The sequence below is a fragment of the Paroedura picta genome, chromosome 1, assembly GCF_049243985.1.
Source record: "Paroedura picta isolate Pp20150507F chromosome 1, Ppicta_v3.0, whole genome shotgun sequence".
Classification (NCBI taxonomy): Eukaryota; Metazoa; Chordata; class Lepidosauria; order Squamata; family Gekkonidae; genus Paroedura; species Paroedura picta.
This window is the reverse complement of record NC_135369.1, coordinates 145,169,750-145,195,350: the sequence shown is the minus strand read 5'-3', so window position 1 is coordinate 145,195,350 and position 25,601 is coordinate 145,169,750. Positions and strand designations below refer to the sequence as shown.

Genomic DNA, 25,601 nt, shown 5'->3' with positions numbered 1-25,601 from the left:
TTCTAAGTATCCTGGAACATGTTATTTCATATATTACAGATATTAAACATCAGCATATGTCAAACAGTGCTTGTAGACTGATGTTAGGGAATGAGCTATGGTTTCATGTAGTTACAGCATATGTTGACTTTTCTCAGTGTGGACATTGCAAATTGCTACATAATATAAACTCATATAAAACATCACATAAAAGTTCAGCATTCACTTGACATTTGGGACATTTGCAAGCCAAGTGCTGGCAACTCATGAGAGTATGGGTGGGGGAGCAAGGACTACAGAGATTTCTTGAAATGCCATAATGTCACTTCCAAGTATGTACTCAGAAGGTACATCATGACTGGTAAATTCTTAGAGTATCATGAGATATCATGAGATAACTTCTGGTTATGTACCTGGAAGTGATAACATGACATTTCAAGACTACGTTAAAAACCATAGAGATTTGGGATGTTCCTGAAGTGCTACATGACATTACCCTGCCACCTATTTTTACCTGCATTGCTCCATTGAACATAAGCTGAAGCCTAGAGACTGAGGATGGAGGTTGCCTGCTATAGTAGCCCTCCCCCCCAATTTGGGCCATAATCTGGAAACATCACAGTTAAGACTTACTGTACATACATGAGATAAGCTTTGACTACTGTGGTCCCATGCTGCAGAGGCATGCATATGAACTGTATGATCATGTAGTTGTGGATGATCACTTGAATTATTCCCGTGAAATTGACACATTCCTTAGCTTGTGCAGTTTCTGTGGAGAAAATTAACTTGAATTTTAACAGCCTCACCCTTTTATAGATGAATGCAAGTACCAAGAGAAAATAGCATACTGAAAGCACTTCTGTAAACTAAAATAGTGTCTCCAGTCTTTCTGAGTCTCCAGGCACCTTTAGAATTCTGACACAGGGTGGTGGATGCCACCACAAAATGGCTGCCTCCAAGGCAGAGCCAGCCACAAAATGTCAGGGAGCAAAGTTATGTATAACTCCAACTGTAACTCCTTAACTTCTGTTTATCAGAATGCCTTTTAATCTGCAGAACTGATCAGATTTCGAGTATCCAAAAGAACCCCTGCTGAACAAAAGGCCCCACCTGACCCTGCTTGCTTTCTAGAAACATTTGGCTTATACCCATATTGGAGACCCCTGTTCTAAGGCCTACATGTTAAGGGGGCATAAACTCACATCCAGAATGAAGCTTGTGAGCCTGTGCCCTCCGACTACCTTCTAGAACAAAGGATTTTGAAGCTCTCAGACTCTAAAGATGCAGACCCAAAGAGGGACCCTGAATGCTGGCACAAGCGTTTTCAGTTCAGTTGTCAAAGCTGGAAGACACAAGTACAATGGATTCAAAGTTAAGGACTTTTAGGACCCATTGATTTCAAAGGGAGAGGTAAATACGAGTTTAAATCTCTTTCAGTGAAATCAAGTTATGTATAACTTCAGCTGGATCTATGTCCCAATGGCGATTGTAAATAATACATAATCTTTAAAAAAAATAGTGACATCTTTTTTTCTGCCACTGCTGGACCTTGCTGCTCAGACAATCCAATGATGCTTATGCTATCAGCTTCTTGTGCTTTTAGTCTGCTTCTTAGTTCCAAAGAATTATTATAAAAACATGACATAGTCTGCTTTAGCTGTTCTCTTATATGCAGTTCTCTTCTATGTACCACTAACCATGCTTAGTGCAATACATTTACTTTGGTTCTTAGAAAACTGCATTTTATCTGGCCCTATCTTTCTTGTAAAGATTGTGGTTATGGGGGTGGGGAGAAAGGATGAGGAAGTGAGCATTTTAATTCCCACTCCTGGTTTATTTCCAAAATCCTGATTTGAAATCAGAGCTTTTATCTACTTTTTCAGACATAGCACACTTTCCTAATACTGGAGGAACAATGTATGGCTTGCATATTGTAGGATTATTCATTTTATGAAATATTGTGCTTTGTTTTTTAACATAGTTACTAACATCCATCTCTCTTTTCTCATTTTGTTTGTACTGATCACTGCGTATGTGGTTCACTGTGCAGCTTTTCTTTTTCTTGTGATAAAATTAATGTTGCATCTCCTTCAGTAGAATCATTAGGATCTTCTAACATGCATCATAGATTTACCTGTACACTAGAAAATTAGTAAGATTAATAAACAGAGTTTGGGGGAAATTACATCCATTTGTTTCTGTGACTTGAAATTATTTCTGGGTTATTTTATTTATGTAATGAAAAATTAATAAAAGATTCCAGAAAAATACTCTGCTTGTGTTTCATGTCAAAGAGTTATTTATGAGAAATGGTCAAAATTGTTTAGAACACTGAACTTGCACTAGTACCATTGACCTCACTCTCTCTACAAATTTCATAAGTGAGTTAGTGTGTGTGTGTGTTTGTGAAAGAGAGAGAGAGAGAGAGAGAGAGAGAGAGAGAGAGAGAGAGAGAGAGTAATGTGTACACATCCAAATATTGTGAACAAGCAATTTTTATGCTGGACTCACATGCCCATTTATGACTGAATTATGCCAGTGAAGTTAAACACCTCAAGCACTACAAGTCCTGTCACAAAGGTTACACTCTTCACTTTAATGGACATTTGAATGGCAGTTTTACACAAACATTATTTTGCACCTGCATCCCTTATTCAATATGTTTATTCAGGCAACTTGGAGTAAGCATGGGTGGGGGGATGTCAATATTTTTGCTCATGCAGAGAGAGAGAGAGAGATTTAAATTCATTTTTTAAATAGTATTTTTCTACATTTCCATGTGCCTTGCTTCCCCTCCAGGCTGGATGGTAAGTAAAACATGTCCTTGGCTCATCACCAAGCCACAACTGAGGTGCATAGAAAATAGAAAAGATCAATGTGTGGCTTCCAAAATGTGTTTCTGTATATATTGTAATATCAAATGAAAGATGATCTCAAAAATGTAACTTTCAAATCCTAATGTTGATGTGTCCAATAGTTTTATTTTTCCAAACTCAAATTATAGGTAATATATGCCAAAACAGGATCTGGACACTGATTGCCCGTTTTCAAAATGATTCTTTCATCAGTGGCAACGTACCTTCATTCAAAGTAATACCTTTCCATTCATAGAGTCTTCACTTATCTTACATCTCATAAACTGGCAAAAACGCTCATAATTATAGGAAGAACCTTAGCGTAACTCTTAGATACAGTTACACTAAGGTTCTTCCCATTTTGGCATATTACCTATAATTTGAGTTTGGAAAAATAAAACTATTAGACACATCAGTATTAGGATTTGAATGTTGCATTTTTGGGATCATCTTTCTTTGATATTATAACATTTATAGAAACACATTTTGGAAGCCACATGTTGATTTTTTCTATTTTCTCTGGATTTGGCAATCAACTAGCCTTCTCTGTTTTTTCTTTCTTTTTTTTACAACTGAGGTACATGGCAAAAGAAACAGATGATCCCATCACCAAATATCAAAACGATCCCACAGTTTACTGTAAGCAGGATGTTACGTTCATTATCCCCAAAACAGCTCATGCCTGCAGCATGACTACTTATTTTTCTTTAGTCATCATTCATGCTCCCTGAGATTATAGTCTCTTTAGGTGATGTGGATTATATTATCACAATGGAGGTAAGTGTTAGATTTGTGAGCCACTTTATTCCATAATTCTTTTTTTGGGCTACCTTATTTTAAAAAGTATTTTAAAAATATTTGTAGCCTGATTTGTTTTAAACAGCAGTGGCAGGTAACTAGGTTTTTTAAAAAAAACATAATTAGTAAAACTTACTACTATGTAAAAGAAAAATGACCTCTTCCTACAGACACAGTTTTGATCATTATAGGCAAAGTTTTTAGTGTGGCCTGCAAAAATCTCTAGAACACATTGATCACTTCACACATTAACCATGCAATCTGCTCAGAAGTCTACTTAGTGGGGTTTACTCCCAAGGAAGCATTCTTAATATTGCATTGTATGGCTGCTGTCGAATTCCTCGTTTACTTGGAGATGAGTTCCACTCCAAGTTGGCATAACTGAGGTTTAATGCAATTCTGAATGTTCTGCATGTTGTAAAACAGCATCAACCATCTCTGTAACCACTTGTAAAATGGACTTGATACAGTCAAAAAAGTGTTCTTAATGGAACTTAATTTTTTATGGAACAAGGGGGAAAGTAAGTCTCATATGGTACAGGTTTTTTTAAAAAACTGAGTTCTTCAGCAAGCCTGTAGAATATTTTTTGGGAGTAAGCCCAAGTGAACTCAGTGGGGATTGTGTCTGAGTTAACATGCATCATATGAGGCTGTGGGGAATGTAAAGCCCAACCACTTAAGACTTTGCGAAGTTAAGTTGGAATCTTGTTCAAAAAGAAATTAGTGTGTAATATATATTCTCACAACACAAGTTTTTCATTAGGAAGACAACAGAAAGTCATAACATTTTAAAGATTAATGACCAATTTGGACTGAGATTTTAAACTAGTTTGGGGCAAAATTAAAACTGTTTAAAGGTCATTGCTGCCTCTCCCAAAGAAGAAGAAGAATTGGTTCTTATATGCCACTTTTATCTACCCAAAGGAGTCTCAAAGTGGCTTACATTCACCTTCTCTTTCTTCTCCCCACAACAAACACCCTGTGAGGTAGGTCAGGCTTAGAGAGTCCTGATATCACTGCTCAGTCAGAACAGCCTTATCAGTGCTGTGGCGAGCCCAAGGTCACCTAGCCAGTTGCATGTGGGGGGAGCAGGGATTAGAAGTCCCTTCTCCTAACCACTACACCAAGCTGGCCGTACACTACACCAAGGGATATATTGATACATTTGTATAATTGTATTAATATTCCTTCCCTTTTTTGGCTTTGTGATTTTATCAATGCATATCTTTAAAGTAACCTGCAGTAAATCTTTTATGTGCAGCAGTTTGACCAAAGCTCAGAACAAAAAAATCCCTGCAATATTTCAAATTGACAACAGAATAATGTAATTTAGGTTTGGATGGCCGGGGGGGGGCGTGGGGGATCCAGGCCCCCTCTGCATGCCCAGGTGGGGGCAGGGGGTTGCCCCTGCCAGCTCCGGGGAGCCCACAGGGGTGTGCGGTGTCCCTGTAGGGTTGGGCCTGGGCGGGCCGACAGGCCTGGCGCTGGCAATTATGCACAGTGCCGGCCCGCCGCAGCCCCAGCTTACCCAGGAAGCTACGGAAGATCCCACATTTGCTTAACGTAGACCTTCCGTAGCCCTGGGCAGGGAAGTCCCTGAGCTGGCGGCAGCAGCAAGCGTTATTGGTGATTTTTTCCCAAAGTGCTACTGCTGCCAAAGCGGGCATTATGGCCCGTGCATAATGAGCCCATTGCAGAACACAGCTTTGTCTGGATGAGATAAGAAGTTAGGGAAAGAAAGACGCAAATTAGACTTTAAACTGTCTACTGTTGAGTCAATGTATTATGATAGCAGTCTAGTTTGGGTTTTATTCTGTGAATGCAAAAAAATATAGACAGCTACATTTACTCATCTACAGTTTAAACATTATAAAAAAGGTATGTTTATTCATCACATGTAAAGGAGGGTGAGGCTCCTGTACTTTTAATAGTTGAACATAAGAGGGAATTGCAGAAGTTATAACCTTATTCTGCAGAGTGTACAACCGTGTCCTCCTTTGCATATGATCAAAGTATTCATCAGTGATTGCAATAACCAGATCTTTGAAAAATCATTAAGATATTATACATCTTCTATTAATAAAATCATTAAGATAGTATCTTCTCTCTAATAATAAAATGGTAAACCTCACCCCTTACAGGCACTGTAATATATGACTGTGGAATACCTGGATTTTAATGTCAGTGCACTGTCACTTGGTCTTTGTGGGATAAATGATCATTTGCATTCATTACAGTGAGTGGTTTTACATAATGAGGTACAAATTGAGCAGAGGTTTGACTTTTGGTACCCATTTGGCCTTCCCTTTAAACTAGATTCACAAAGGCAAAATCAAGGATCAGCCATGTTAAGATGTTGAAGAAAACCACCATAACATCTTTTCCTTATTAGGAACAGAAATTTAGATTGCACCACAGGAAATTCTTTTGCGTATAGTTACTGAAAGCAGGCAGTACTATTAAGGCATGCAGGTTTATGAAAAGGCTAAAGCATTTTAACATTTCTCATAATGCCCTTAATCATAAACCAGTGTGCACGTGCACATACACACCATTTTACACATGACTCTTCACACGTTGTCTGCTGTGTGAATTTAGTCTGTCATAGCCTGTTTGTTTCCATTTTCCTTAAAACTGCTAAACATGCTGACTGTTCCCATTTTCCTTAAAACAGAGAAACCCTTAAGAGTGCTTAATACAATGTTTCATCTCAGAGTGGATCTCATTGGACTCACTGATAGCAACACATTTAGCAACATTTGGTACCTTGACCAAGATGTTGGGTGAGAGATGATGAATCAGCGCAGTGGCATTTTGACAACCAAGTAAGAATTAATAGCTACATGGTCAAATGACATAGAGCGCTGTCCTAATCATAATTACACCCTTCTGAGCATATTAACTTCAAAGAACCAAAGAAGGGCATAGCTCTGCTTAGAAATGCATATTTAGAACACATGAATTTGTGTTAGAGAAACTGTCATAAAGTATATTTTATGCTTGTAAAGGATAAAATGAACTTGCCAGCTGTAACATGTGCCACCCAAACTGTCCACTGGATGATGCATTTGTGTCCGTTATGCCGATCCAATAGCAAATATTCACCAATGATTTCTGCCTTAAAAATAAAACAAGCCTGTAAGTTATTTACAGTGACATCTGGAGAGGTTAAATCATTCATTCTGAATTTTTCATACACTTGTACAAATTGGTAATTACATGACCATTCCCCACTGAAGACACTGGTAGTTGTACAACATTTAACTTGCACCATTTTGCCATTCTTTCCCTGCCCCCTCCAAGATTTAACCTATCCCAAGAAATACCAAGAGCCAATACACTATTGGCTCACTGGAAGTGAAATGAACATCTTGAATATTAAAAGGACTCTTGTGGATCTTCTGCACATAGAAACAGACGGCATTTTCCCTGCCAATGATGATCAGGTCATTCATTGTCAGGGTTAGTGGCTATGTTCTTCTGTGAAGTCAATATTATATTAAAAGAACAGTGTTTCACTTCTACCCTTAGGAAGACTAACAACCATTCACACAGATGAGGAAAATATATTTTTGAGGTAGAGACTACATACATTCCTTGTCATCAGTGTCCCCAGCAGTTGAATCAAACTCCTTTCTGGATATCCCCAACCTTGAGTATTTGCTAAAATGTTACCAGAGTTTGGGAGAATGGAACAGAAAGACAAATGAGTAAATAGAGTCCAGTTTCTACAACACATAGAAGTTGGAAGTGGAGAGAAACATGACTCACTCTGCTTTCCTGCCATCTGCCTCTATTTAATAATGTCAAAAGAGGGCCTTGGATTTCTTCAAGAGGCCATAACCTGAGATACATATCCAACTACTCAAAAGTACTACAGAAGCAGAGAAGGGAAAATGACTCCTTGTGCTTCTGTATAATAGTAGAAACCATCCCTGAGTAACAGAAGCAGAAAGGAAAACTGAACTTCAGTGTTTATCTAGTGTCCTGTGAAATGGTACAAGGGTGCTCTTGTTTGTTTATGAAGTGCATGGTAGGATCAGAAAGGTTCACTTGTTAAATGATCAGAGCTTTTATCAAAGAAAAAAAATCAAAAGGAGTTTGAAAGAAGAAAGACACATTTGCCTCCACCTCTCTGCTTTCATTTTGATGTGATAATTATGATTCTGAAGCATTCATCTATCCTGTCATCCAAAATAGATTTTTATGTTGGTGTAGGGTCTAGGGAGAACTAATATTTCAGGACCACTGAAGAGCAGTGAACTAAAACGGTAAATGCTAGCATCTGATCAAATTTCTTTATTTTTAATGCCACATATTATATGATTTTATTCTTTTGAAATGTATTTATTTTCTGTTTACTGCATATTTTCCCATAGGTGCTTTATTTCAGTAAGCCTTTTTTTTTTAAATAGACAAAAATATAGTGTCATTATTTCTTTTCTAAATAATGCTTGCATGCCAATAAGCACTTTAATACAAAAATGTATTAATTCTCATTGCTGTATTCATGTTTGTTTATTGTCTTGGATACAGGTGAATCTGGTGTTGAAGAGTGGGCCCAGTGGAGTACATGTTCAGTTACTTGTGGTCAAGGGTCGCAGGTGCGAACCAGAACTTGTGTATCACCTTACGGGACACACTGCAGCGGCCCTTTAAGAGAATCAAGGGTTTGCAATAACACTGCCCTCTGTCCAGGTAGTGTTAGCAGCCAATAAATGAAATTGTGGATGTTATTGAACTGTTTGATTCTAAGCATATGAAACAGTAGTATTTAAAGATGTGGCTAGCACACAGGCACTTGGATTAGAATAAGTGAGTGCAATTCTTATTCATCTGTTACATCCTTCCCCCACAACCCCCCATATTATTGCTTTTGGAACTGTTAGTGAGCTATAAGAGGATATTTTCTATCGTTAACTCCAGAATTATTATTTTTTTTAAAAATGTCTCCTTGCTTCATTTTATCTCTTGCTGGTTTTCATGACCAGCAAATTAATCTGAGGCTGAGGAAATTTGAACAGAGAAAGGCCCTTGGGCACCTCTGTTTCATGTTGAGATAAGTGAACTATAAACTATCATTATCTTGGAAACCTGAAGATGGAGGAAATTCACAATTCCCTATAATAACATGACACTGGTATGACTAAAACACCCTAGAATCATTTCCCTGGCTAAGAGTGCCGTTTGTTGTGGGTGATAATTCTGAATCTGCTACTCATGAAGTGAGCAAAACTTAATCTAAGGCCAGTCCACATTTCCAGTGCAGAGAGTGGCCACTGGAAAAATGCCCATGTTGATTCCAATTCAAGGTAAGCTGGTTATGTGAAGCCTTTCACCAGATGCTGAGGCCTTAGAGCATTGACACAGCAGAGGGCTTGGAGGAGTGAGGGGCTACTCTCCTCTGGTCCTCTTTGCTCTCTTCTGCACCCGCTCAATTTTCTCCACATCCTTTTTGAAGTGAGGCTTCTTGAACTGCACAAAGTACTTCAGGTGCGGGCTGACCAATATGGTTTACAGAGGACTATGACATGTTGCAATTTTGATGTGGTGCCTCTGTTGATACATCCCAAGACTATATTTGCCTTTACTGCTGCATCACACAGTCTGCTCATATTTAGCTTACAGTCCACAGGTACCCTAAGATCTTGTTCACAAACATGCTACCCAGAAGTGAATCTCATCCAGTATGCGTGCTCCTCATTTTGTGATCCAGATATAGAACTCTGTACTTCTCCTTATCTTGTTCTCATTTGCCCATTTTTCCAGCATGTTCTGATCTCGAGTTCTATCTTTATCTTCTGGAGTATTCACTATTCCTCCCCATGTGAGTCATCTGCAAATTTAATGAGTAGTCCCTCTTCCCCTGCATCCATATCATAGTTACGAATTTTGAAAAGTGCCAGACTCAGTACTGAGCCCTGCAGCACTTCACTGCTCACCTCCCTCCAATCGGATAATATAGCCCACCAACTGGTGGGTGTATCTTCCCTCAAGCAGGAATGACTCTCAAGGAATACAGATGTTCATTTCTCTCTCTTCCTTCAGCTTTCACAGAATTATGAAACTGGAAAAACTGAAACAGTTATGACTCGTGCAGATGCAATTACCTTTTCCTTCTAAGGCAGCCAACCCTTGGAACCCTTGCTTTTGTCTCTCAAAGGCAAATGATCATCCTTCCCTTTTTAAGGTTAAAAGAAATGTCAACACAGTCCTTAACCATACATAGGCTGCTTGCCCGTGGAATTCTTCTGTCAAACTGCAATGGCGTTTTTCTGCATACTTGAAGGTACCTGAAGGAGTCCTTCCTCCGATATAGTCAGCTCACCACTTTTCTGCATCACAAGCCCTGCATTCTTTGCTTCCTGTCTTCAGTGGAGAAGTGTGTTTTCAATGCTGAGTTTTAATTTATAACTTTTAATGTTGTGTTTTATTGTGCTTTTTTGTAAGCCAACTCAGGCAGGTTTCCCAGGAGAGATGGCATAAACATCCCATAAATTATAAGAGTGTCCTCCAATTGTCCAGTATTGCTTTTCTGAGACACTGCAGTGCAAGCTGGTTTCCACACTGCATGCACAGTTTCAAACCTCTCCTCCACAGTGCTAACAGTTGCAGTGCTACAAAACAAAATCAGAGTCCAGCGGCACCTTTAAGACCAACAAAGATTTATTCAAGGCGTGAGCTTTCGAGTGCAAGCACTCTTCATCAGACTATGAACTGCCATCTCTTCACAGTTGCCATTCCCTCCCACCTGCCACCAGTGGGGTTTTCCCCAGCTTGATAGCTGCTATATTGCTAGTAGCATTATACTGTTGTTTAATATAACAATTACTGAATTTTTTAAAGCCCACAAAAGGCTCTCCAGGGAGGCGGGGGAAGGGGCCACAAAGGGATGGCCTATGGAAGTGTGGGGGAAGCCGCTGTGCAGATGCTCTGTTGCCACTACAAATCCCAGGAGCAATGAACCCTCAACAGAGAAGTGTTGTTGTGTGGATGCAGCCATAGTGAAATAATTAAGGACCAATATACCCACGATCCAAGACTGCTGCTTAATGCTAAGATCAGCTCCGTTAAGGCAGGGGAAGAACTTCATTCATGTGAACAGGGTAAGCTGGAGAAGAAGATCTATATTCCTGAAGTCCCTGAACTCTTAAACATAGCCCTTCGAAGGCAGACGTGACTGCAGCTGAGCATAGAAGTGAAAGGGACTATGTAAAAGGGAATGTTTTATCTAAGTAAGCAATTAGCTTTCTTAAAGAATTACTATACATAGCTATTGGCAATATGTACAGATGTTTTTTCCTGTGTCTGCTTAAGTTTGTTTAGCAATGAATCAGAAATCTGGTATAGAAAAATGACTTTCAAACTTCAGCATTTCATTTTTACTGCTGAAATTTATGAGGGAAAATTAAAATATATTCACCAATTATCCACAAGTGGCTTCAAAAGGAAAGGTTTGTTTGATAATTCCAGCACCGAGAAAGTCCAGATTTGTATTCCTGGTATATATTTCTATTATTTCTCCCTGTTTTCTTATGTTTTGTTCCTGCTGTACACTTTTATTCCAATCCCTATTCAAGATTATGCTGTCAGAATAAATGTCATTAAATCTTTCATGTAATACACTTTTAACATAACATTTTTTAAAATTTCCTTCCATAGAAATTGTATTCTCTGTTGTCAGAGAATTCATACTCCCTGCTACACATGAGGGACAACCCTGGCAAGATGCTGGGAGTTCCACATATGGAGTTCTCTTTTAAAAAAATCAGTAAATAGAAGCATGGTGGCCCAATTCAAATTGGCACTATGTGTGAGGGAAGGGAGGATAAGCCTTCTCCAATGCTAGTTTCCTATTATAAAACAATCCCAGGAAGCTACAACTGGATTTGTTGGGGATAAACACATAAATATCCATGTCATTACCCACATGTTTGCCTCACTGGGGTGTAGTGCAGGGGTAGTCAACCTATGGTCCTCCAGATGTCCATGATCTACAATTCCCATGACCCCCTGCCAGCAAACACAGAGGTTGACTACCTCTGGTGTAGTGGATAAGATTGGGGGTTCTTTATCTGGCGATCCTCCTTCACATGCAGCCAGCTGGGTGACCTTGGGCTCACCACAACACTGATAAAGCTGTTCTGACCAAGCAGTGCTATCAAGGCTCTCTCAGCCTCACCCACCTCACAGAGACCATTTATGCACTGGAGGTTTCATGCCAGGCTACAGTCTGGAGTTTTAGTCATGGCAGGTTGTCCCACCTCTTCCTGCACCCACCTGGGGGAGCATTTGACCCAGTGTGCCTCATCTACCCCTGATTTATGTTCCTGCATGGGAGCTGAGGCAATGAAGTTCCCAGTGCATAAACGGTCAGGGTGTCTATTGTGGGATAGGAAAGAGAAGGCGATTGTAAGCCACTTTGAGACTCCTTCTGGAAGAGAAAAGCGGCATATATAAACCAACTCTTTTTTCTTATATCAGGCAAACTGTCTGAGAGAAAGACCAAAATCCCTATTCCTTTGTGCCTAGTCCCAATCTGAATTGGTCATATATGTGCTTAGTAATTTTTTTTAAGTGCTCCAAAAGTGGAACTGGTTTGGCCCTGAGCACATCACACGAATGTACTGAACAGAGTTCAGTCAGCTTCCACTGTATCTCTAATTTAGGAAAATGTGAACTACTACAAGAGTTGCTGAAGCACTTTTTGAGTTGGACCCTGAAGACAATTTTCAACATACCTTGCACAGGATTCAGGGGTTCCTTCAACAAACGTAATTCACTGCGCCATCATAATTTAGTAGTTGTCAACCAAAAAGTTTGATCACTTCACAGAGTTAACAATATTTATTTATTTACTTACTATTTACATAATTTATATCTTACCTTTCTCTCCAGAGGAGACTCAAAGTGGCTTATTGTTGTTCTCCTTATTATCATTATGACACTGTCATGAAGTTTGGCTGACCATGTGTGTGTGTGGCTCAGGGTCATCCAGCAAGCTTCCATCGCAGAGTGGAACTTTAAACCTGAGTTCCCAAGGTCCTCTAACCCAGGGGTAGTCAACCTGTGGTCCTTCAGATGTTCATGGACTATAATTCCCATGAACCCCTGCCAGAAAACGTTGGCAGGGGCTCATGGGAATTGTAGTCCATGAACATCTGGAGGACCACAGGTTGACTACCCCTGCTCTAATCACTACACCACTCTAAATAATTAACATGTATTGATCAAGTACTTCTTGGAAGAAGGATTATTGTTATCCTGCTTTAAAATTTTCAGAATGAATCAATCTTCTGCAAAGTTCTTTTATCTTAATCTACATCAGTGTTTCAGGTAATAACTATGAATGTGCAGCTCAAAATTTTAAAAATGCTGTTTTTTGGAACTCATTATTAAGGAGCTAAAAAATATCAGTGTTTCTGGTTTCCAAGGTTCTACATGCCACTTTGGTATTTGGATCTGATTTGTTTGGGGGGGGGGGAGAATTTCAGTATTTTTTGTACCATTCTCTGTGGGAAAACTTTCTCGAGGCTAAGGGGACTGATTTTAGTGACACCAAAATTTCAGTGAAGTTGCTGATGCTTGTCCTTAAATTAACCACCCGATTTCATGTGAATTGGACCAAGTGGCCCAGTTCTGTGGCCCCCTGAACAAGCCCCCCCCCCAGCCATACTCTGTTGCTCCCTACAGGTAAAAAATATATATATTAAAATGTGACAATCCATGCCAATATACAACCTGAGAATCACCTGAGCTGAACCAAATAGAAACTCTGCTGCAAGCCTAGCAAATGTAAAATTAGAGAATCCAGACAATGTAAAACCCAAGAATCTATAACGACACATTAAAGTATCCACACCAGTGTTCAACCTGTGAATTATCCAATCAAAACCAAATAGGAATATGGTTATGAGACTCTAATTTTTAAATGAGGGGATCCAGCCAATATACGTCTTGAGTTGTATGCCAATAAAAATCTTCTGATTCTGATTCTACAACCTGAGAATACACAGCAGTTTCAAACCCAAAAATCCACAGCAAAAATGAACAGCTGATATGGAGCATCTCAAACCAAGAATGAAACTTTTAAGGACATTATCTGAAAAATCAACCTGACAAGCTGATACCAGGCCTGGAAAGACACTCCAGAAAAAAAAGAAGGGAAGAATCCTGCTAGCCTGCAAATGCTGGCTCCCAATACTCCTGGCCAATATTTCTGGGATTTGGTGAACCCATTTACCAGCTTCTCAGATAATCCTGGACATCAGCCAGAGACCGAATATAACTGAAAAAATATCAGTAAGGCATATTTGTAATATATATTGATTTAGATATATATAAATGCACATTCCTAACAACTATTGTGCTCAGAAATCTCACTGCTGCCCAGAGATTTTCAGAGATTTTTCCTTAAACAGCTGAAATCATGCTCTACTTCTGTCAGCCAATATGGGTGTATGCATAGAAAATAATTTCAAAGAAAGTATTATTGTAGATAAATTCCAAGAAAATTAGGACAGAATCCTATATTCTCCTATTGTTTGATGCTTTTCTGTTTATTTCCATATTATAAACTCAGTATTATTTGTCATAAAAAGACTGATGAATCAACACATAATGGGGTAATCGTTTCCTCCCCACACCCACCATTATATTTACCTGAATCATGCAGACATGTAACTGAATTATACCAGCAATGAGTCTGTGTGTATAGACATAATCTCTGCACTTAGATTCTGTCAGGTAACAATCATTCTTTATCAACCTTACTTGCAGTGATCACATTAGTTGTACATAAACAACATTAGTAAATAAATATGACCCTGTTGTTCTACTGTGTGTTGTCTGTCAGAATAGTTTAGTTTTAGTTAACTCTTAATTGTTTTGTCAGTGTTCCTTGGAGAGGTTGTACACAATGATCTCTTGGAGTAAAATAAAACAAAAGTCCAGTAGTACTAGAAAGACTAACAACATACATTTCAACACTGGCAGTATAGCCTATTATACAAAAAATATAATTGGCTGTAGGCCGCCCGGGCTTCCTTTCAGTAGCAACCCTCCACCCTGCAAAGGTAGAAGGGAGTATTGAAAGGGACCGTAAATATCAAACAGCTTTAACACGGCGAGAGGCAGTCCCTTTAAAAGCACAACTCCCCTGCGTTACAGCTAGTTCTGACAGTCCTGTGGGGCCATCCTGAGCTGTAACACTTGTGCAGTCCCTTTAAATACCCCCTCCCAGCCTACCAAGGCTGGGAGGGAGTATTTAAATGCAACGTGGCCCTGTGTGCCTTATAGCTCAGGATAACAGCCGCCTGATTGCTGCCCTCAGCAGAAATGTGTGCTTCCGTGGTCGCCACATGCTGAACATTCCAAAGCCGCCTGATGGGCGGGTATTGTTCTGGAAGCTTTCGAACATTCAACACATCATTGGAATGACACACACTCAATTTTATTATATAAAGATGAGCTTTTCTGAGCTCAAAGCTTACTTCCTTAGGTATGTTTAGTAATATTTATGAAATAACTGTTCATGTTCTATTTAAAAATATAAAAAAGGCTTAACTGTCCTTATGTCAGGGTCTGACAGTATTTCATATATTACGTGCCCCTGATGTTAAACCTGCTATTGTTAGGTTATTCTTCTTTTAGTAGATTATTTTAATAATTATGGATCAAACAACAAAAGAAGAAAAGATTTTCAGGGAACAATTGTTTCATTGTAATTAGTGAAGATACCTGACACAAACCCAAAATGTTAGGCATTTTTATCTCTTGCTTAGTTCTCACTCAAATCATAATCCTTTATCTGAGAAGAAGTAAAAAGTGATGGGGTTCACATGATTGAATAGTGCCATCACACATACACAGTCGCACACACTTCCCTGCAAACAAAAGACTAATGGAACGGATACTGTGATTTTCTCCCTGGCAACTGTGCAGAGAGAATTTTTGTGGTATTGAGGAGGATTTAGTAATGTGAATACCTATGTGTGGTCTTATAGAGCCATAGAGCCCAGGGATACATTTACTATCGTGGTGAAAATTGGTCTTATTGTTCCAATAACACTCCCGCTCACTATTTATTTCAGTGGGAAGTATATCATTCTTTTGATTTTTTTCATCACTTTAATTAATATGCTAATAGTGTGGGAATTAATACAGAAATATGCATATATTATATAATTTTGTTTGGAGCTGATTTATCAATTTAGACTGAAATTTAGACCAGAAATCAGATCATACCAAAGAGTCATGCTTAGAACTCTTATCAGAGCCTTATCGTTAGTCTCTTGTGGCACAGAGTGGTAAGGCAGCAGACATGTAATCTGAAAGCTCTGCCCATGAGGCTGGGAGTTCAATCCCAGCAGCCGGCTCAAGGTTGACTCAGCCTTCCATCCTTCCGAGGTCGGTAAAATGAATACCCAGCTTGCTGGGGGGTGAACGGTAATGACTGAGGAAGGCACTGGCAAACCACCCCGTATTGAGTCTGCCATGAAAACGCTAGAGGGCGTCACCCCAAGGGTCAGACATGACTCGGTGCTTGCACGGGGGATACCTTCCCCTTCTCCCTCCCATAACAGTTGAAAATGCCCCTTGAAATGCTGCTCCTTGGGGACTGGGGAAGCCAAGGGATTTCTGGAGATGTGTGTGGAGATTCACATGGGGGAGAATTGACAGAAATGCATGCAGAAATGTTAAGCAGAGTCTAATCCAAAGGTCCTTTAGGGAAATGAAATTGATCTTACAATGGTGATACCAAATAAGTCTTTGTTACAAAAATAAAGTAATACACATTAACACATGCGCACAGTGTGAAGTATTGAAGGTCCAGAAAGTTCAGTGCATCCATGGAACTTCACTAACACAGTGGAGTCCTCATTATTTCAGTGGAAGAATCTGAATTTTCTCTACCTTTCCTTTGTGTTAGTAGATATAAACCTATTAGTTCAATGGAAGGAACATGCTATACACAGAAGTGTTTTAGGGCATGCACAGATCTCTAGATTGCCTTGAGGGACTGTGATTTCATCCATACTTACAAGGGCTTCAAGTTCTATTTACTGTTTGTATGCACAGTGGGTAAGATTGCAAACTATAGCCATAGCTTGGAGTTCCATCCATGGTCAGTGTTGTAGACAGTATTATGGCCAAACTATATGTGACACTGGAGATCAATGATCAAGATCTCTTTGTTTTTAATGAAGCAGCTGAGGGAAGTGAGTTAGACATAGTGCTACAGAAAAATCTGGAAATAAAACCCTTATATTTAAGTAAGACCAACCAAAACAACATAACACATGTTGTGCAATGCAATGTGTACATTGTGAAAAAAATAAGCACAACACAATGTGCAATTTTGCTGTGAACCAACATGGCCACCTTGTTTTGTTTGTTTAGACCTAGAGGAAATCAGGTTTAACCATGTGCTATTTTACCCATTCTAAATTGTTCTTCCAGAAGCTGCTATGGAGGAACAAGTACAGGCACCATCAAATACCTGTGAGTTTTCACCTCTGTGGCACAAAGCACTTTAAGAAAGTGGCAGCAGGACAACTTAAGATCACAACAATATCATAGAAGCTTTAAAGAGCTTACCTCTCCTCTTCACATGTAGTCCCCAACTGATTCTCCCTTTCCACAGCTGTAGTGGTTAAAAACCAAACCTGCAAAGAAGGTCTTGATTACAGATCAATGTTGTCATATCTAGTTCTGTCCTTAATCTCCTAAGCAATGTAAAATTTCATTAATTACTACTTTTGAACTGTATAAATGATGTTTCCCCCCCTCATCTCTGATGCTGGCTAAGTAATTTCTTTTACAATTTTGCTGTGTTTGATTTGAACCCTCTTGGGTAGTCATGTTCTTTTTCTTGTTAAAGCCTCTTTGCTTTATTACAGTACATGGAGTTTGGGAGGAGTGGTCACCTTGGAGTTTGTGCTCATTCACTTGTGGTCGAGGCCAAAGAACTAGAACAAGGTCATGTATACCTCCTCAGTATGGGGGAAGATCATGTGATGGACCTGAAACACAACATAAGCCTTGCAATATTGCTCTTTGCCCTGGTGAGCATATATATGTATATATATATATAGAACAACTATTTGTTACTTATTTGGGCAGGGCGGGTCAGTATAGTTCCTTTGTGGTTTCCATTATTTGTTTCTTGTGTGTGCGCGCCTGTGCTCATTCAGCTTAAAAACTAAAAGATTGTGACATTCTGAGATCATTAATAGGGATGGTACTGTGCAAGGTATCTGGAAGCTACCCCTAAAATTTAAAAGTGTAATCTGCGAAACTAAACATGTAGTGCTTTGAGAGCCAGTTTGGTGTAGTGGTTAGGAGTGCGGACTTCTAATCTGGCGAGCCCAGTTCGATTCCACACTCCCCCACATGCAACCAGCTGGGTGACCCTGGGCTCACCACGGCACTGATAAAACTGTTCTGACCGGGCAGTGATATCAGGGCTCTCTCAGCCTCACCCACCCCACAGGGTGTCTGTTGTGGGGAGAGGAATGGGAAGGCGACTGTAAGCCGCTTTGAGCCTCCTTCGGGTAGGGAAAAGCGGCATATAAGAACCAACTCTTCTTCTTCTTCTTCATTTTTTTTCAAAGCCCCCTCTTATATCACACAAAAAGGCAATTTTCAAACAAGTATGATGTCCTAAATCAGCTTGTGACACAACTTGGATAGGGATTTGTGACACGACTTTATATATATGTATGCACCATTGATTTCCAAGTGGTGATTGAACTATCATGCATATATGTTGAACAGCAATGGATGTTTTCAATCTTGCCCGAGAGTGTGGAAGGATAGAAGGAGTCATGGAAGTGTATGTCCTGAATAAACACATTTTTAATTTTTTTTAAAATCCTATGTTACAAGGGCATGAGTGTTAATGGTTGTGGACTCCTCTCATCTACCCCTTCTTCTAAGATGAACCAGATGCTTGGAGTGGCAGGTGCCCCAAGAACACAGTGCAATTGGGCATGGAGGAAATACTGTGAAGAGGGGGGATTAAACAACTTTGCCAATGGTCCCTTTTGGTTTATACTGATGCAAGAGACTCTTGTGGCACAGAGTGGTAAGGCAGCAGACATGCAATCTGAAAGCTCTGCCCATGAGGCTCAAGGAGGAAAGGTGAACAATGTTATTCATTTCTACCTCTCCACAACAGCTCCAGTCCTTAGAACTTTGAGCAATTGCTTTTTTGTAGGTCTCAGGTTGCAGGGAGAAGGAGAGATGGAAAAGATTAATAACTTCAAGCGCTTATTTAGTCACATCCTGCAGGATCCAATCCAAGATTTGATGAGCATGCGTAAAACATAGGAAACTTGGTATAAAATGATAGTTAGAAAAAAAACACTTATTTCTGAAGATCTACATATCTTTTTCTTCTTTATTGTACACTGTCCCAATGGAGGTCTTCCATAAACCTATTTGATTTATATAGAGTACACTAGGACATGAGACCAAGCTACTGAGACAAGCAGTTCTGTTCATGACAGCGTACTACTACTGATTCAATATGATGGCCAGGGGAATATGATCCTTTAAGGGAAGACTCTAGTGGGCTCTCCAGGGTATAGCTGAACAAGAGGCATAATTGCATTCAAATGTGTATGACAGCCTGTGTGCTGCCTACTGTGGGAATACCAAACAGAATCTCACTCCAGTGACTTTTCTCCCAAATCAAATGAATGCTTTAAAGTGCTTTGCTTGTATCTGAGCCATTTAGCTGGTATGGTAGAAAGATGCACAGGTGTACACAATAGACTTTATTGGTCGATAAGCAACTGCAGTGCAGTATATTATCTGCGAAATATTGGATGACTCTGTAATCACTCATTTCAACCAATTTTACAATGCATAATCATGTTTCATAAACACAAATCAGAGACTATAATTATTGTTTGGCCTGCCCTGCTCTTCTTAACAGTGTACTGCAGGGGATACGAAATAGGAAGAAACATAACTTCTTTTTCTTTTCTTTCTTTCTTTGCCTTTATAGAAGGCTACAACATAAGCAGGTTCTGTCAGGGTCCATATTTGGAAAGTGAGACTTCTTCAATTTTCAACAGAATCAAAGTATTGTCTTTTAAAGTCTTCAGTTGATAAGACATTGTTATGAGACATTCTGATGAACTGTGTACATCTGCATCCAGATAGTCAGGTGATGTTATATGGTGTTGCTATGTCGAGGTTCGGTCCTTGGTGGCTTGGGAACCGGACCGAACCCCGCCATCAGAGGCGCCCGCGATCACGGAGGTAGGGCATGGTGATCACAGGCAAGCCGGCAGCTGGGCGCCCCACCCGATCGTTGAGGTGGCAATGGCCGCTAAAGAACCTCAATGTCCCCCTCCACCTTTTGACAAGGGCCCGGAGATGGCCCTTTGTTCCAGGAAAATGGGCCATCGGGAACCCCGGAAAACCTCGCATATGTGCATGAGTCATGATTGTATCAGCATGTTCCCTCCGCAAGTACTGGGTGGGGCAATACAGCCTAAGGAGGTGGGTTTTGTATAAAAGAGAGCTTCCACCTGGAGTTCGGTGGAAGCTCTTACTCCATACCAGCGGACTCCACGTTGCTGAAATAAAGCTTGTTCCTGTTGTATCGTTCACCCGGCCTGGCGTGACGTTTTCTTCAAGGGGCACCCTGTTTCTTCAGTTAGCAAGCGGGTCCCCGACATCGTAAGAGCTTCCCACCGAACTCCAGGGTCGGCATCGCATCCGAGCGCTTATCGGGACGGATCCAGAGATGGCGTTTTCAAGCAACAAGGCGGTCTCGACCCCCACGAACCCCGGGAACATGAGTTTAATGTCCCCGGGAGATTTCCTCCGAAAATCGGGGGGCCAGGAGCAGCTGTCCGGGACCCCGAGACCCTCGGCAGCGGCGGCCAAGGGAAGGCGCCGGGCCATGGGGTTCCCAAGCACGGCGGGGAGCGCGCCGAGGTCTGGGGGGTTGGCCCCAACCTGGGACACCCAGCTGAGGCAGGCGCTTCGCCCGGTAAGACCTGAGGAATCCCTAGAGGACCTGCGGCGGGCCATGGCGGACTTGGCCAGGCGCCTGCAGGCAGCTGAAGCCCGTGAGCAAGCTCGGGCCGGGCCCGGAGGGACTGGTAATACAACGGCGGAGGGGATCGCGTCGAGTGAGGACGCCTCCAGCGACGAGGACGAGCCCGGTACTGGTGAGCGGGCCCCGGACCCCGACCCGGAGCAGTTTTCAGTCCCGAGTAGGCGAGACGGCCAGCGGAGAGGCGAGACAGCAGAGGATCTCGGGGGAGCGGGTGAGCCGACGGGGCGGCGAGAGCCGGACCAACGCAGGAGCGACGTGCAAGGCAGGGAGCGGCACGGCGTCGTTGGGCAAGTTGGTAGCCGGTGGAGCGGAGCAGGACGAGACGGCGGACGCCGAGAATCCCGGATCCGGAGGGGGTCGGACTACTCTCCAAAACGTTCCCCCCCAGAGCTTAAGGCGCGTTTCGACGGGACGCCGGACGACCTCCCGCAGTTCCTCCTCCACGCGCTGACGCATGCCCGGAGGTATGGAGACCGGTATGAGGACTCCGAGGACTTGGTCTGGGGGGTGGCCTCGTGTCTCCAGGGCAAGGCGGGTCAGTGGTACCTGGGGTTGGCCGAGCGCGGCGACCCGGCAACTCAGGACCTGCAGGACTTCGTGGTCGCGCTCCGCCGACGATTCCAGGACCCCCAGGCTGAGGACAAGGCAAAGAGTCGGATCAAGGGACTTCGACAGGGTACTAGGGGGGTTATGGACTATATAGACATTTTCCGGAGGGAGGCAGGCAAGGTGTTCTCCTGGAACGAGGAGACCCAAATCGAGTACTTCCGGGAGGGCCTTAACCCGAAGCTCAGGGAATGGGCCGTGATCAAGGGGACGGAAGAAGATCTGTCTACACTGGAGGGGTGGTGTTTTGTGGTCGCCAAGCTGGAAGCCAGCCTGGGTTGGGCCGCCGCACCCCCCCGGGAGGCCAAAGGCGGGTCAGCCGAGGCGCCGAGACCGGGCCCCGACAACTCTCGCCCCAAACGACTCCCGAACCCCGAGCGGGAAAGGAGACGCCGGGAAGGACTGTGCCTGAAATGCGGGGGGTCAGGACATTTCGCAGCAGCGTGCCAACGGCAAGGGGGGGAGGACCGCGGGCTCTCCCAGGGGGGAGGTGCGACGCGCCCCCAGCAGGCACGCCGGGCGGAGGACCTCCGCAACGAACCGGGAAGCGTCCAGGCGACGGGAAACGGCCAGGACCTGCTGTAGACGGCGCCGGGCAGCAGGTCCCGCGGTGCGAGGGAAAACCCCTACAGCATGAGGCGCGACCTCCGAACGTGGTAATTTTAGAGCTCCGGAACCCGGAGAACGGACTAAGTTGGGTGGGGGAGGCTCTTTTGGACTCTGGATGCGACCACAGCATGGTCCACCCCCAGATAGCCCGGGCTTTGGGGCTACCGAAGCGCATTCGGAAGGTTCCCCTGGTTTTCGTCCAGATGGACGGCAGCCCGATTCAGGGGGGACCTTTCGGGGAGGAGGTGGGTCCTATCGCCATCCACATAGGGGACCACCAAGAGCTGCGGTGGCTGATCCAGGTCCCCGTAGCGGGATATCGGGCGGTGTTGGGCCTGGATTGGCTGAAGGAACACAACCCCGTGGTGGACTGGCGGGCGGGGACCCTGAAGTTCGACTTGACGGTGGGTGCACGGCATCGGGTCCCCCGCGAGAATTCCAGCCACAAGAGGACGGCGGCACGTCCCAGGGGAGCGGCGGCGGCGCAGCAGGAGAAACCAGAGCCCGAGGTCCCGCCAGAGTACCGAGACCTCGCAGCCGTTTTCAGCGAGCGGGAAGCGGACGAGCTACCCCCACACCGCCGCACGGACTGCGCTATCAACATCCCAGAGGGGGCGGTACTGCCCAAAGGGCGCATCTACAAAATGAGTGAGGGTGAGCTCAAGGACCTCCGGGAGTTTTTGGGAAAAAATCTGGCCCGAGGTTTCATCCGGCCCGCTTCCAGTCCCATGGGAGCTCCAGTCTTGTTCGTCCGGAAAAAGGATGGGTCCCGACGGCTGTGCCAGGACTACCGGGGCCTCAACGCCATCGCAGCGGGGAACGCTTACCCCCTCCCGCTGATCCCGGATTTGCTGGCCCGGCTGGGCAAAGGGACTCTGTTCACTAAGCTGGACCTAAGGGAGGCGTACTACCGGGTACGCATCCGGGAGGGGGATGAGTGGAAAACAGCGTTTAACTGTCAATTGGGACAATTCGAATTCAAAGTGATGCCGTTCGGTTTAAGCGGGGCACCTGGGGTTTTCATGAGTCTAATTAATGAGGTGCTGCAGGACCTTCTGTTTCAGGGGGTGGTTGTTTATTTGGATGACGTCCTGATCTACAGCCAAGATCCCCAAGAGCACGTGACCCTGGTGAGGGAGGTGTTAAAGCGCCTGCTGGCAAACCACCTATACGTGAAGCTGGCTAAGTGCGAATTCCACCGTCCCTCCCTGGACTATTTGGGCTACCGCATCTCAGCCCAGGGCATAGCTATGGACCCCGAGAAGGTGCGGGCGGTGCTGGACTGGGAAAGGCCCCGCACCCGGAAGCAGCTACAAAGCTTCCTGGGGTTTGCTAACTTTTTTAGAGGCTTCATCCCCAGATACTCCTCCGTAGTGGCTCCCCTCACGGACTTGCTAGGTACCAAGGGGAGAGGTCCTCGCGCCACGCGGCCCAGCGCAGCGCTCGGCTGGAATGAGAAATCGGAGGCAGCGTTCCTGGCCCTCAAGCAAGTTTTCGCGTCTGAGCCCACGCTACTGCACGTCGACCCAGCCCAGCCGATGGTGGTACAAGTCGACGCCAGCGACGCAGCAGCCGGGGCGGTTCTCCTGCAGCGAGACAAGGCGGGACAGCTGAGGCCGGCGGCCTACCTCTCACGAAAATTCGCCGAAACGGAGCGGAACTGGTCTACCTGGGAGAAGGAGGCGTTTGCGATTAAGTTCGCCCTCACCGAATGGCGGCATTGGCTGGAGGAAACAGAGGAGCCGTTCGAGGTCTGGACAGATCACAAGAATCTGGAGGCGCTCCGGCAACCGCGATCCCTGAACGCCAAGCAGATGAGGTGGGCGGAGTTCTTTTCGCGGTACAATTTCAAGCTTGGTCACATCCCCGGCAAAGAGAATTTCCTCGCGGACGCCCTCTCCCGTCTGCCGCATCATGGGGAGGGGTACGCTCCCTGCACCAGGTCTGTGTTTGGTGAGGAGCAGCTGGGACGGGGGGTCGTCACTAGGCGTCGGGCCAGGGGGGAATGGGAGCCCGACCCGGCGACCGCCCCGCTCCGAGACCGCCTAGTGGCAGCCTACGGGACAGACGAGGAGCTGGCTGAGCTCCGGGACTCTTTGATTTTGGACTCCGGTCTCTGGCGGAGGGGGGAGGCTGTCTACGTCCCGGAAGGGCTACGACGGGAAGCCCTCAGCCTCTGCCACGATGCTAAGACCGCCGGGCACTTCGGTTTCGTAAAATCCTGGAAGTTGGCCCGGCGGCGGTTTTGGTGGCCCAGTCTGCGGCGGGACACAAAAACTTACGTCAGTGGTTGTCCTGTCTGCCTGACCTGCAAGCCGGGGGTTGGCAAGCCGAAAGGCCTGCTGCACCCGCTCGAGGTCCCGACCCGGCCGTGGTCAGTGATCTCCATGGACTTTATAACAGACTTGCCTCCCAGCAAGGGGAAAACGGTGATCTGGGTGGTGGTAGATCTATTTTCCAAACAGGCCCACTTCATTCCTTGCGCCAGTGTCCCCAGTGCTTCACAGTTGGCTCGGATGTTCCTGGATCACGTGTTCCGACTGCACGGGCTGCCGGACAAGGTGATTTCCGATCGGGGCTCACAATTCGTGTCCCGGTTTTGGCAAGTTTTCCTGCGCCTGTTAGACATCGAGCAAGGGCTGAGCTCCGCTTACCACCCCCAGACGGACGGGCAGACCGAGCGGGTAAATCAAGTACTGGAGCAATACCTGCGGTGTTTCGGTTCCTATCATCAAGACACCTGGGTGCCCCTGCTCCCCCTGGCCGAGTTCGCGTACAACAACGCAGACCACAGCAGCACGGAGATGTCGCCTTTTGCCGTCGTCTACGGGACAGACCTGAGACACTTCCCGGAGCTTGGAGAGGTCCCCGCCCGGGAATCGGCCGACCTTCGCGAGTGGGGGAAGCGTGCCGGGAGCTGCTGGAAGTCGCTGCAGGAGCAGCTCCACAAAGCCAAGGCAGCGCAGAAAGAGGACGCCGACCGGAAGAGACGACCAGCTGAGGAGATCCGACCGGGGGATCGAGTTTACCTTTCCACCCGGAACCTACGGTTGAATTTGCCCAGCAAGAAGCTAGGCCCTCGGTTTTTGGGGCCTTTCGAGGTCTTGGCCCCGATCAACGAAGTTTCGGTCAAGCTCAAGCTCCCCAAGAACCTCCGGCACATCCATCCCGTCTTTCACGTGAGCCTTCTAAAAAAAAACTCCGGACGGTGACGTTTGGCACCCCGTGTTTTCCCCGCCAGCGCCCGAGGTCCTGCCGGGGGGGGAGCACCACGAGGTGGCGGATATCCTGGACTCTAGACTCCACAGGGGGAAGTTGCAGTACCTCGTGGAATGGAAGGACTTCGCTTTGGGGGACCGGGAATGGGTCTGGGCAGCGGACGTCCTTGCGCCCCGACTCACTGAACGTTTCCACAAGCGGTATCCTGGCCGTCCCGGGGGGTTGGAGAATGGACCTTTGGGGGGGCAGAATGTCGAGGTTCGGTCCTTGGTGGCTTGGGAACCGGACCGAACCCCGCCATCAGAGGCGCCCGCGATCACGGAGGTAGGGCATGGTGATCACAGGCAAGCCGGCAGCTGGGCGCCCCACCCGATCGTTGAGGTGGCAATGGCCGCTAAAGAACCTCAATGTCCCCCTCCACCTTTTGACAAGGGCCCGGAGATGGCCCTTTG

General features: G+C 44.6%; 1 protein-coding gene across 6 annotated transcripts in view; it reads left to right on the top strand.

Annotated features, from left to right (window-relative positions):
• ADGRB3 (adhesion G protein-coupled receptor B3) overlaps window positions 1–25,601 on the top strand; it is a 628,454-nt gene that overhangs the window by 227,623 nt on the left and 375,230 nt on the right. For 4 of the 6 annotated variants that reach the window (XM_077307622.1, XM_077307613.1, XM_077307604.1 and 1 more), the window contains 2 exons: window positions 8,172–8,333; window positions 17,537–17,701. In XM_077307622.1, coding sequence (XP_077163737.1) covers window positions 8,172–8,333; window positions 17,537–17,701 — 327 coding nt within the window. The remainder of the gene's footprint in view (window positions 1–8,171; window positions 8,334–17,536; window positions 17,702–25,601) is intronic. The other 2 variants (XM_077307647.1, XM_077307641.1) reach the window with 1 other exon arrangement.